The 14,267-nt window shown below is 38.1% G+C and overlaps 1 protein-coding gene across 1 annotated transcript; it reads left to right on the top strand.

The window, feature by feature from the left end:
* Positions 1 to 213: 213 nt before the first annotated feature.
* Positions 214 to 13,148, top strand: cntf (ciliary neurotrophic factor). Its single transcript, XM_036583804.1, is given in 4 exon segments — positions 214 to 500; positions 3,536 to 3,565; positions 3,567 to 3,851; positions 9,746 to 13,148. Coding segments are annotated over 4 exon segments (585 nt in total). The 5' UTR covers positions 214 to 386; the 3' UTR covers positions 9,902 to 13,148.
* The last annotated feature ends 1,119 nt before the right edge of the window (positions 13,149 to 14,267 follow it).

Here is a 14,267-nt window from a genome sequence, read left to right on the forward strand (position 1 = left end):
ACCCATGGCTCCTATCACTACCACTGTAAAGAAATTTACACTCTGATTGAATGTGTTTAATTATGCAGAAATTTTAAAAAATGGGCGGAATTCCCCTTTAAACCAGACTAAACCCACTCTCAGGACCAAGCCGCGGGATCGGGTCCGCTCCGATGACGTAGCAGTGAAGCCATTCCATTGGCCACGCCCCCACAGACAGAGCCTGCTGCCTGATCAACAAGAGCATTGAGCGTCCGCTCAGTCCGGGAATGAAACACAGCAGTGCAGCACTCCAGCGCAGCACACATTAGTACGAAATCGTCTCGGTCGGTGCTTCTTCGTGAGCACAGCCTCTACATATCGACTCTCCAGACCCATTTCTATAAATCCAGCCCCCGCGTGCGCGTATGGAGGGACAGCCGGGCTCAGACGCGCCTGCCCCGGGCCGCTCAGCCACCAGTCGCGCGGTCGCTCTGGCTGACTTACTGCACCAGGACTGCAAACAGTTACTGCAGTTATATGTAAGTATGTCGTGTTTATTTTTCTAACCACAAAAAAAACCCGCGTTTTAGAGGCTTCGGACTGTTTTCCCGCGTGTACCGTTATCTTTGTATGTCAGCTCGCCACATTCCTGTCATAAATCGCGTGCCAGCCATGTTCCTGCACCTGTCAATAACAATAATAATAGTGAAAATGACGCTAGTAACAGCAGTGTGCGCTGTAAACTCGTTTTTAGCGGTAGCATCCATGCTAGTCATTCCTTAGGCAGTAATACTGATGTCCTTGCTTGCCATTGCGTACTGTGTCCTTATTGAATTAACTCGGGGCAACATTCATCTTCCTCCCATCCAGGGGGGCACTCAAGTGGATTGAGTGTTGGGTGTCTGATGCTTCCAATATTAGCCAAAGCCGGAGACAGGCTCAGAAAAAAAGGCACTAAACTGTATATTTCAGGGCACAGAACCCTCTAAAATATCTTAAAGGGGAACTCCACCCATTTTTAAAAATTTCTGCATAAGTCAGTGGTTGAAATGTAAATAAAGCCGTTCTGGGTGGTTTGATGTGAAATTGTAGAGACTCAGATGTCATTACAGTGGTGGTAATAGGGGAAAAAAATCTGGCAATCTGGTGGAAAAATAAGGTTTCTTTGGGGACTATTGTACCTCACAATGTCCCTCATGTACCCCTCCACCATGAATGGATTAAAAAAACACATGTTTTTGGCCAAAATCTTCTGTTGTCAGGCAGTGTATTCACAACCATTTCATGTAATAACTTTCTGTAAGGGAGCGTGGACGTCAGAGTCAGCTGTAAGAGGTGGACGTCTGGTTCCTATTACCACCACTGTGAACAGTTCTGACTAGAACGGGGCATTTCACACCAAACCACTCTGACTTTGTTTATAACTTAATTATTTAATTATGCAGATATTTTTAGACGTTGTCATTTAAGTACCTATAGACTCCGTACACCCTGTCTTGACTCTAGACTATTTTTTAATGTTATTTTTATGTTTAAAAAAGTTAAGATTAGCAAAAGGTACAAATATGCCACTTTCCTCTGGAGAAAGAGAATGTTACCCTTTTAAGGTGCATAAATAGACATTAAGGATCCTGTTGTGCAGTACTGTGCAACAGTCAGAGACCACACTTCATTTATTAAATTTCCAGTCAAAGCAGCCTTTAAGTGTGAGTTATTCATTTTTCAGGCGATATTTCGGAAGAGATTATATGTTTGTAACATAATCCACTTGCATAAGGAAGGAGAAGGTCGAAGATCTGAAAACATCCACAGGTGTTTCTGTCCATCCTTCCACTATGAGTCTGAAAGGATGTGTAGCTGTCAGGAAGCTCTTACTGAGAAAAAGAAATCAATAAATCAAACAAAGAAGCTGCTGGTGTTCTCTGAACAATGGGCTGACCACCCCAGAGTCCAGACCTCAATATCACTAAATGTGTTTGGTATTTGTTGGATTGTGAGAAGCAGAAAATGTAAAACCAAGACTGAAGGAGTTGGTGTGGAATAATATCCCTGCTATAGTGTGACTTGTAGTTAATGGCTGTTTTGACTGGAAATTAAACAAGTGAAGGGTGTTCATTTATTAAAACTTATACTGAAGTTATATTATCATTATGCTTATACTGAAGTTAGCATATATTAAAACAGTATATGCTAACTTTATATATTGTTTAAATGTATGCTAACTTCAGTATAGGTGGAAACAAAGGAAAAAGGCAATAAAATGTGTATCACCTTGATCTTAAACTGAAAATATTACATGAATAGAACTTTTCAAGGAGATAACATTAACACAGAATAAATCATACTGAAAAAATACACACTAACCTCAGTGTAAGCTAAAATTGCAGTGAAAAATGATTTTGTTAATCAGCTGGCCTTTTAGTCATAATAGAAATAATCATTAATATAGCATTAAAGTTTCTTGTATGTATAAAGCCCACCCCCCTAAGTATGTATTTATATATACACCCGTGTATATATAAATATATGTATGAGGGATGCATCAGTACCGATACCGGTATCTTTTGTATCCAATACCGTGCTCATTTACTCGTACTCATAAAAATTTGCCAATACAATCATTCTGATGTCCATGTGTATGATGCCATGCTAATGAACAAACACAGTCAAAGAGGCAGAGTTACTGACTTGGACACAAAGCGGTTTAAACTTTTTAGCCTGTTTTAAATACACAAATACAATCACAACTGCTTCCCCAATACGGGTGCAGAAAGGCAGGTCAAGTAAACAGAGATGAAAGAAAAGTCAACATTTCAGACCAGATTTCACCTACTTTACTCTGTTTGACTGTATACAATTGCTAGATTTTAATTATTAAATTTTTAAGGTACATTGCACTCATTTACACAAACAACTACTTTATTCTAAGTAGGTTTGTCAGTATGATATCGGACTTGGTAGTGGCAAGTACTAAAAATATGTACCCATGCCTGTGGTGATATGTATATCAGTGTGTTTGCTTTATTTATTCATTCATTAATTTATTCATTAATTATGTACAAACCTCTCCTCAAGGTAGCCCAGTATCATTTGTAATTTTCATCCAATACCTGGTTTGTCAAATCAGTACTTCATTAAATTAAATCACGTGCTGCTGAAGGAATTTAATATATCTGTGCGATTGCTGGACGCATCCAGGAGAAATCTGGAACCAAACATCTAACCAGTTCACAAGATCATTTTTTCAAAATAAGAAATGTATGTTACTTTTTACTGTTTTTATGTTTATTTGCGTTTATTCTAAAGATATATGTGCTGTTTCACAAGGAAAATACACTTATTGCAAAAATAAGTGGTTTTAAATGTGTTTACAAGGCTTGAATAGTACTGGGGGGGGGTGTGTGTATGTGTATACACATGGAGGAGAAAGGGAAAAAGGTTCTTAACTTTAAATGGGCGTTAATGGAACAATATTTTTTTCCCCAAAAAATTTGGCTTTTTTTAAAATGATAGATGTACAGCGACTATATATCCAAGCTAACTTCAGCATGTGCTCTGCTGTTCTCTTTTGCAGCAAGAGCGAGAGAGTTTTCTCTCTCAGCACATCCCCTGAAGGAGGCCGCTTGGTAACGCCTGACCTCTGTACGGACACCCCCACCACGGTGGATCAGGTGGGCCATGTGCGCTCAGCCCTGCAACGCTGCCTGGAGCTGCTGGAGTGCCTGATTGTGCGAGAGGTGGAGGAGATGGGTGGGGAGCTGGAGGGAGAATATGAGACGGTAAGGAAGACGGTGAAGGATCGCCTGGGACACCTGCTGCACAGCACGGGGGCACTGCTGGAGAACGGGGAGGGCGTCTGCGCACCTTCGCCTGAATTTCAGTGCATCCAGGTGGGTACAGGATTTTGATGGATCTATATTCCATGCCCTTACTAGATACCTAAGTATACAGGCGGAGCTGACTAGTATGTGGATCCAAGTGACTACTAGCAGACAGGTTCACAGACGTTTACCCTGAGGGAAAAATCTTGTCAATTGATCTCGTAAGAAATTAACGAAATTAAAAAATTATTTTCTTGTGCTAGCAATAGGCTATCAATATCATATTACATTTTACAGCTTACAGCAAAGGTTATGTTTCGTAAAACTCATTACAGTTTTAGAAGAGAAGTGTAAGATTGTAAGTGCAAGGTTAGAAAACTGTTTAGGAACATCTCTTTTTCAAGGATACCACTTCCTCTTACAATTATTCTTAAGAGAAAATAAAAAAGTGAAGAAATCTCGTTAAAAATGTTTGAATAATAATTTATCTTTTTTTTTCTTAACTTTGATGTTAAGAAGATTTTCTTTCTTAAGATGCTTTTGTGAACCCAGCCTCTGATCAAGTAAAATCATACAGGAGGGAAGCAGGGTACAACCTAACACCTAAAATCTTTTGTTTTTTGTGTAATAATTTAAAAGGAATTTGAGCAAGATTATTACACAGCCTGCACAAAATAAATAAGATCAATAAGAAATAAAAATAAAATTAGAAAAAAGTGACTAAGTGACTGTACATAAAACATCTTTTTAAAAAAAATGACTGTTTTGAGTGTGTACGGAGGATTTAGAGTTCTCTGATTGTTTACTTTGGGGGTCTTAGTTGTAACAATGTGTTAAACTAACCTGTTTGGAGGCTGTACTTTAGCCTGGCTGGTTCTCAGCTGTTTATCTGCTTCTAAACATTGCTATATTACAGCCTCTAGGAAGGAGATTAAAATAATACAGGAGCGAGTTCTGTGACTCAGTAATCCAAAATACTTATGATGAAGAACTTACTTTTATAGTATAAAAAAGTCTTTAGGGTAAACCTAGAAACATCTGTCAGGTTGCTGTGAACATTCACAGATGAAATTGCTATGGGAACATGAAAACATGACTAAACACGTTCTACTTGAAAATGTTTAACTACTTAAAATATCCATGTTACATTTTACCCTGAGTTAGTTTGTGACCCTCTCTCTCCTAAAGCAGACAGAAAAAGAAAGTAGAATTGAACTCCTTACATTCCAAACTTCATTTACTTTTTGCACAGATCCAATTTTCACATTCCTCTGTGCAAGTGACCCATATCGGTTATTAGTGTGAACACACTTGCAGCCTGAAACATGAGCCCATTTTATCAAGTCACAGCCGTTGCTGACCTACTGACCACAATGGATGATGACCAGTGATATGAAATGTGCAGTGAAGCACAAAAGCTAGAGATGTTTTGGTGTGAACCATTCTCATTGTGGTCACCATGGCCATGTTTGAGCTATATAGTCCATCTAGGGGCACACGTAAATGTGATTCAAATCTAATTACAAAGGAAGTGTTCACACTGCACTGAAAAAGTCACATCTATGCACATTTTAGGCAAAGAAAAAAACAATTCAGGCCAATTAGTCCACTAATGTGAACATAGCCTCTACTAGGGCTGGGTAGTTTGACAATATTTATAATTATTGTGATAAATTACTTCACAATATGTGTTTCTGAGCATATTAGGGATGTTGTCAGTGCTTATAAAACAATAAGAGCTCAATAAGAATGTGACATTTTGAATACATATCACTGCATTCACATTTACAGTTTTTGATAGTACAGGGTGATTCAAAAAGATTAATCCGATTTCAAAATGATTTATTTCACTTGTAAATCATTACAGAACAATGCAGTAAATTGTAAATGGTTTAAGTGAGCACAAAGTTTATGATGTAATTTTACAAATGCTCAATATAACAACACCAATGTGACTCCCACACTCAACTGTCTCTGTACTTACGGCTCTTTCGATGTGATTTTGGAGATCATCCAGTATTGTTGGGAGTGGTGGCACATAAAGAGAATCCTTAACGTACCCCCACAAAAAAAGTCACATGGCATGAGATCTGGTGAGGCTGGTGACCTTTTTCTTGGAACTGCTGGTACCGACGACGAATGCTCTGAGCTGTTGGAGGTTCACTGCCATACTGACAGTCAGAAACTCTATGACCCTCTCTTCAATTGGTATGTGATTGGTTCCTAGGTGCCTCACATGAATCTTTTTGAATTACCCTGTATCTTTAAATGTGGCACTGCTCAGAAAAAAAACATGGCATATTGCATCTCGTAAAACTTAATTGAATTAATGTGATTTTACATTTTTGCTGCATCACCCACCTCCAGCCTCTAGTACCAGTTAAGAGCAGGAAAACCACCTTCTGATGATGTATTTTGAAGGTGGCAGAAACCTTTGTAAAACTACAACTGCTGTAGGGTGGATACTTAAGGGCAGGCTGTTTTGAAAGGTAGCTGGCTCTGCTAGGCAGCCAAATATCACGTATTTCTTAAGCCTCTACTTGAGTGGACCAATACCGTGTTTCGCCCACAAATACATCACACTACGGAAGGAGAATGAGTTATGATTTCACATTCACTCTGGCTTTGAAGTAACATTTGTTCAATATAGGTGTGTAAACAGGATCCAGTATCACATCCAGATCCAGTCTGGCTTTTCCCTAAAGCACTGTGGCAACAACAGATCGGAAGTTCCCTTGTGAGCAGCATTGTTTTGCTTCCAAAATCCATCTTAACTAGACTAACCACCTCCATATTGAATCAGGAGCTTGAGCTAGAAGGGCATTGTACTGAAGGAAATGTTTTCAGCCCTATTTATTGTTCCTGAAGAGCAGAGGAGGCAGTTACATTTGGTAAGTTGCATGTGGTTAAGCAAAAATTTCTGAGTAATAAATGAGTAATACTTTTACTTTTGTTGAAGTATATGAGTGAGCAAAACAAATCAGCTTTTTATTTAGTTCCATTTTTTATTCTGTTGTGTTGGTTCAGCTCCTGTTCTACTTTTGCCCACACCTCTCACTTTGGAGCATTTTTTTTACACCAGAAAGAGAAGAATAGAGCCATACACATGTTTGTTACTATGCTGATAGATGCTGGATGGACTAAGGCTGGCTCTATATGGTGAAACTTTCATGCAACTACTTGTATGTGTTGAGCTGCCGGTTGAGCTAACAGTTACTGTTACATGAAGCAATTCAAAAACAAAGTTGCATGCTATACACTCGATTACTCCTGTATTAGCAGCTCGTATTTTTTATCATTCTGGCTATGTAAAGCCATTTGCGACGTGTTTTTTACATTTACATTTTTTTAAAGTATCTTCTGGCATTTATTAAGTATTTTAGTTTTAATCTGTTTCTGTATATGTTAAGTCATTGAAAATTAATGTATAAATAGCAATTGTTCATTGATCCAGCAAAAATCATTTGAAATGATGTTCAACACTATGAAGCTTGTTTCGTTTCAAGTGAGTTGCAGCACAATGCACATTATGCTTTTCAAGTGAAATATAGTTTCATGTATTTTTCAAGCAAGTTGCGTGTAGGTTTCATTGTGTAAAGCCAGCCTATGAAGTTCTGCCGCTATTCTATGAGGAGGGCTACTAGTTTTTGAGGCTGTCACTATCAGTTATATTAGTCATCTACCAATTATTTTGTTGATTTGATTAATTAGGTTTTTTTTTTGTTTTTTTTTTGGAAAAAGACAGAATGATGAATGAACTTAATTTTAGAATACTTCACTAAAAAAGATAAATCAGGGAGCCTGTAACTTCTTTCTGCAAGCCCATTTTGCCAGGGCAATTGAAGTTGCTGTGGATATGTTTAACAAATATGATCTGTTATCAGATGAACGCTGTTGTCTCTTTATGTGTGAAATGTTAACTCTGTCCAAAATCTCCAATTTTGCTTTTCTACAGCTGCTGTGTGCACATTTCATGATGAATGGAGCATTAGAAATGCTCCAAAATGATTTCAAATGAAATCTCCATACATTTACTTGCTTTAAAAGTTAAGAATGTTCACAGCAAAAGTTAAGAACTCCTAAAGTTACTATTTGGGAGGTACAGTGATGATATTCAACAGGTTCTCCATCATGGAGAAGAACCATTTAATAATGCAAATGGTTTGTGGAGTTGTCTTTACCACAAAACACTTTTTTTAACAGCGGTGAAGTATTGTTTGCGTTATTGGTGTCTGTGTGTTGCACAGGAGTGACTTCATTGAGCATTTGAACTCCGGGTTGGCGCTTTGCCAAGGCCTGTCAGTAAATCCCTCTTTACGGTAAAGCAGCTCCCCCGTCACGCACTCCTCCAAATCCCATACATCCGCTGCCAACACGTCTCCCCCACCACGTGGCGGCCAGACACTGTTAAAACGGGTGACATGGTGGCATGTGATGTGGAGGTAAACACAGGGGAGGCCTTGAGGGTGAGCGTGATGCTGCTGTCTAAGAGCAAGTCTGACTCATGATAAGAGTGCCATTTCCTCCCGTGTTGGTGTTGGATGTGTTGTTTACTCTATTTTCATGCTCCACAACGCCTATGTATTGACCACAAAGTAGATGTGTGGAACTCTGCATTTTATCTGCCGGACATCCTTCCTCTCCCACGCACTCTGTATACTCCTACATTCCCTGGCCTTATTTAACCTAACTGTCCACTCACATGCTCACAAACAATCCCTAAAAAAGCGATGTGTGCTCTTGGCAAACAACCGAGAGCCATCTGTTCAATCCTTAACCCAATGTGGTCAATCAGCCAGGGCATTTTTTGGTGTCTGTGCTTCTTTAAAAAATTGGTAGTAAAAAATCATGCTTCAAAAGTCTGAGACTACCCTTCAGTTATTTAATTTCCAGACAAAACAGCTATTACGTACAGGGATATATAAGAAAAGTTGAAAATAATGTGGAGTTCAAAAAAATGTTTAACAGCTACAGGGAAAATGGGACTCACTAACAACTACCTGCAAGACCTGGTAGACCACCAAAGCTGTCCCCATCAGATAAATAGTAATTAAAGCTTTCATCTTTGAGAGAGAGAAGAAAATCAAGTCAGATCTGAAAAATCCACAGGTGTTTCTGTCCATCCTTCCTCTGTGAAAAGACAAATCACCGCTATGAGTCTGAATGGATGTGTAGCTGACAAGAGGCTCTTACTGAGAAAAAGAAACAGACAAATCAAACAAAGAAGATGCTGGTGTTCTCAGAATAATGGTCTGACCAACCCAGAGTCCAGTTGACTCTCTTCCCTATTGCCCTCCGAATTAAATGTTGATGTGTAATAATAACTGTCTTATGTGTTTGTTCTTCATTGTACATCATCACTGTGCTGGATAAACAGTCATTATATCTCTTTGAGAAAGTGTCATATTCCATAATATGGTTATTTTGAACAACCAAACACAATGTCGGCATTAAGGGGTGCTACAACTTGCAGGCCAAGTTTCTGTTATTGTAATATGAGTAATTTAAGCCGGGCTCTGTGGAGCTCTGAAACCGAGGTATAACTCACTAGCTCATAGTAATTAGATGGCATAGAGGATAAGGCTGGAGAGGGTTCAAATCCTTGCTGATGCAGTAATGCTGAAATTTTTGGCTGTCTTGGGAAAAACTCAACACTGTTTACTTTAACATATATTTTAATAAGACCGCAATATGCTGTAAAGTTAAAGAAACCAGAAACCACATAATTAAGTTTGTCATAGATTAACAACTCCATACGTTTTTAGGCTCCCAGCAGATGCTAAATGGTGGGTATAAGCTTACATTATTTGTTAGCTACATTAGTCTTGTAGCTTAAGAAGCAAATTTAGGACCCTAGATAAGTCTTGGCTGATTGACTATATTTGGGGTAAAGCATAAATAATTTATTTTTCACCAAACTATTGCTTTAAACGCTTCTTGTTTGTCTCCTTTTTTCCTTCCAGGGTCTGGATGAGGTGGAAGGTTCAGGCAGCTTTGCCAACAAGCAGTGGACCTACAGGGTTCTGCTGGAGCTGATCCACTGGACAGATTCGGCTACTCAGGCCCTTCACGTGCTGCACTCTGAGAGAGAGGCGGAGCACCGGGAACAGGAACTATAAATGCCCTGTATATACAAACACTGAGTGCTGAGATAGATCACTACATACAGACACATGCAGAAAGTCCCTGGAATTACAGAGCTCTGTCTGACTAAAACAACTAGTCTGCAATTCGTACAACATAAGACAGCAGTAAATTCAAATTTCTTATATTGAATTAATTGAATATGATATGGCCTTTCAGCTAGGCCCTATCTGGTCATGTCATGGATTTCCCTGAAAAAAATTTAAGCAAATCTTTCAAAGATTCATGCTGAAATTCGAAGCTGTGCTTCAAGTAGATTTTTAGCTATGAATTTTAAAATATTGAAATATTACCTGTGTATAAATGCACCACTAAGACTAATATTTTACTTTATATCAGCTAACAGCTGATTTATAGGTCAAATTGTGCAATATTTCATCAAAATGTACATTTTATGTAGGATTCTTACATTTCTATATCTATGTATAGATATAGAATATCTATGAATTACTAATTTCTGAATCCACTATGAGTTGAACATGACATAAAAAAAGAAAAAAAATTTTCCACAAGGCACTGATCTTATGTCCTAAAGACAGTTATGTCTGATTGCAATGGGGCAAAGTTTAAAAAATTATAGCTGAAACAACTACTTGGAACATAGCTTTAAAATTTTGCTAATATTTAAGATTTTGCCTGGTTTCCTTTTTATGGAAATCCATGACGGGGCCTGGACCAGTTTGTGTGAAATGAGCCATACATATACAGCTAGGTTTGGGGCCAGGACCAAGACTAAGTCTAAGCTGATTTCAGCGAGATCACCCTCTCAAAAAGTGTCAAATATCTGAAGGTCCATGTTATAATGTTTTGGGCCTATTCATGTTTGTCCTAATCTTTTCAAAAGCTCACTTTTCTGGAACATATTACACTGTTTTTATTTATTGAGGGGGGCTGCACAAAATATTTTGTTTGTTAATCAGTATCACAATTTTGACATGATATCACTAAAATGTGATGAAGTCTTTAGTAAATCACAAAGAAATCTTTATTTGCTATCCTGAAAAATATTAGCTTTTGGATCAGGTAGATCATTCTGTGCAGGCCAGTCTTTAAAGTGTTTTATTATACTGCAGTGCATATTGCAATTGCAATGTGCAGTAGTAGAATAATACTATGGTATTCTGTCCGTATCCTGCAGCCCCAGCCTTCCATATAAATGACTAAGAGTAAGTTACTTGCCCTTTTCTTGACCAAAGGCAGATCTCAGCAATTCCAAGGTCTCATGTGTCAAGTTGAAACAAAACTCTTAACAATGCAACCTCTAACAACAATGTTCCTACTACAGAGAGTTCATTGGTAGCGCTTCACTGGACTGTAATGGCTAGGTCTCTTTTGTGAAATGTATCATCACAGTACTTCTGGCCGGCCTCCAGGGTCAGGGACGAGCCCTGAACCTCATCGCACTCACGAATCTCTCTCCAGTGTAATTCGACCATCAGTGTCAATAGGTTTGCACAGGCGCTTCAGTTACACGTTTGAATCTCAAACAGTTGAAGGAGAAAAACTCATTAGAGTTTTGTTGTGCTGTTTGAAGTTAAACTGCCTCCTACTTCATGAGAAATTTGCCATGTCTTATGGCCTCGACCGCAAACTTGTTAATCAAGCTCAAAGTTTACAATCCTTCAGAAGTTTATGTACTTCAGTGAGATTTGGGCCATCAATGTCCATCTCAAGTTGAAGCTTCACACCAGCTAATATTGTTATTATACACTACCATTCAAAAGTTTGAATACCCTTGCAATCACCTCCAGTATCGTAGTAACCACACAGCAACACCCCAGCAACCATGACAGATGCTGTAGTAACCACATACCAATACCCCAGCAACCACCTGGAATACCATATGAACTCCATAGCAACACCCTAGCAACCCATCTAAAATAACATAGTTACTGCATGGCCACACCCTAATAACCACCATAAATACCTTTTGAACAAGATTAACTTTTGAATAAGATTAAAAATAGCTTAGTCAATAGTTTCTAATATTTAAATTCACATTGTCCAAATTACTGTTTATAAAGTAAGAAGAATTAAGATGGCAAGTGATTCCAAACTTTTAAATGGTAGAGTGTTCAAAATATATTTAAAGAAATTAACATACAAATCTTAAACAATGTACAAGTGCCCTCTGTGCAGAAGAGCCTAGCCATTAAACACTAAAGCTTTAGAAGATATAGCTGCTAACACCGCACTGCACTAACAGCTTGTGTGTAGCGTTTCTCTATTACTCCATTACTGTGACTGTAATACATACTTTAGTGAATAGTGTTGACATTAGCATTAATGCCATGGAAGACAAACTAGTGACAGTTCAAAAAATGAAGTTTCTTTCTTTCTTTCTTTCTTTCTTATTTATTTATTTCTTAAATACTTTGTTTATACTAAAATCTTTTAAAAGAATATGTGATTTATTGGTACCAGAATAGGTACTAACGACTAAATATGAAAATAGATGCTGTGAAAAATCTAATCGTAACTGTTGCACGGTTTTCTGCAATGCATCGTGGCAAACTGTTGCATGTCTGTCGCCAAAAACTGTTTTGCTCACCGTGAATCATGCTCATTTCAGATCAACTAACAACGCTTTGTTGGAGAAATGTGAGGACTTGAGAATGTAGGCGAGACTGTTATTTTTGGAATGTTTGCTTTTGTTTTTTTTTGTATTTTTATTTATGAGAGTATGATACGTTGATGACCGCCGATGAATAAATGATGAAGAAAAAAAAAGTGAATCATTCATTTCAGTTTATTCAAAACATGCAGATTGCCTTCACGCTGCCAGCCTTTGGATCTCGAATGGCTCCAGACTACCTACTTAGTGCACTACACAGGAGCCTATCCATTAAACACTAAAGCTTTAGAGCTTATAGGTGCTAACAGGCTGCATTGCACTAACTTTCTCTGTGTAGCATCTGTTCATTACTGTGACTATGAAACATACCATGTTATTGAATAGTGAAGCCGTTTGAATGTTAAAGGGGAATTCCACTGATTTTTAAAAGTTTTAGTGGTTGAGTTGTAAACAAAGTCATTCAGAGGGGTTTGGAGTGAAATGGTTCATTGTAGAGACTCTGATTTTTTTTTACAGTGATGGTATCCAGTATCCAAAACCAAAGTTTTAGCCCCAAATCTTTTCAAAACTAAAACAGTGTCTCAGACATCAGGCAGTGTGTTCATGATCCATTTCATGTAATAACTTTCTGTGAGGAAGCTTTTAGAGATGGACGCCTGGTTCCTATCACCACCATTGTGAACAATTCTGACTCAGTAAGTTTCTCTAGATTAGAGCATTTCACACCAAACCACTCTGAATGACTTTATTTACATCTCAATGAATTAATGATACAGAAATTTTGAAAATTCTGTGGAATTCCCCTTTAATGCCATGGGAGGGGAGGGGGAAATTATACTGTTTTCTTTCTTATTTAGTTCTTAATTACATATTATTTAATCATAATTGTTGCACTTATTGTTGCAGTGTATTGTAGCAAAATGTTGCCTTTGTTTTCTCTGTTGCATTTTTTAAGTTCTTTAAATAAATATATGTGTATTGGTACCAGAATAGGTACTAACACCTAAATATGAAAAATAGATGCTGTGAAAACCTAATCTGCAGTATCATAGCAAACTGTTGCATGCAAACGGTTGTATTTATTTCTTAACAACTCTGTTTTTACTAAAAATCCCTTCAATAAATATGAATAAATAAATATTTCAATAAGTATTGGTAGCGTAATATGAAAAAATGACTCATACACCCAAGTACTATACTGTGTGTTCAGTTCTGGGGGTCTTCAGTGCAGCAGTGTTTGTCTATGTTTCTTTTATTGTTGTCTATTTATTTTATTTATTCATGTTTTACCCCCATCTTACCGACCTCAAACGTTGCGCGTGCGCAGTTGAACACTCATCGTGCGCACGCGCCCCGGATTCCCCCTGAAGCAGCGGTGTAAAGTTCGATTCACTTGATCGAACCAATTCGTTCGAACTGTATCTCAACATCCGATTCACCGATTCACTTTCATTCAGACGGACAGACACGTTACAGTGGCAGACAATACCACTCGACGGCTATGAATAATAATAATTAAATGTTTTCAGCCATAAAGCGCCTTTCTCATTAGCACGAAGCTCAAACACAGACACTTTATTTGTGTAGCACACAGAAATGCAGCTGAAAGAGCTCCACAAAACGTTTACAGATAGAATAAACATACAGGAAAGATTAATAAAGATCAATTAGCAGAAAAAAGGCAAAACCTACCTTTTTAACCCATATTTTATCCAGCTGAAACTCCGCGCATGCCTGGTGAGGCCCTCGTCATACGCATGCGCATT

This window comes from Colossoma macropomum, unplaced genomic scaffold, assembly GCF_904425465.1.
Source record: "Colossoma macropomum unplaced genomic scaffold, Colossoma_macropomum, whole genome shotgun sequence".
NCBI lineage: Eukaryota > Metazoa > Chordata > Actinopteri > Characiformes > Serrasalmidae > Colossoma > Colossoma macropomum.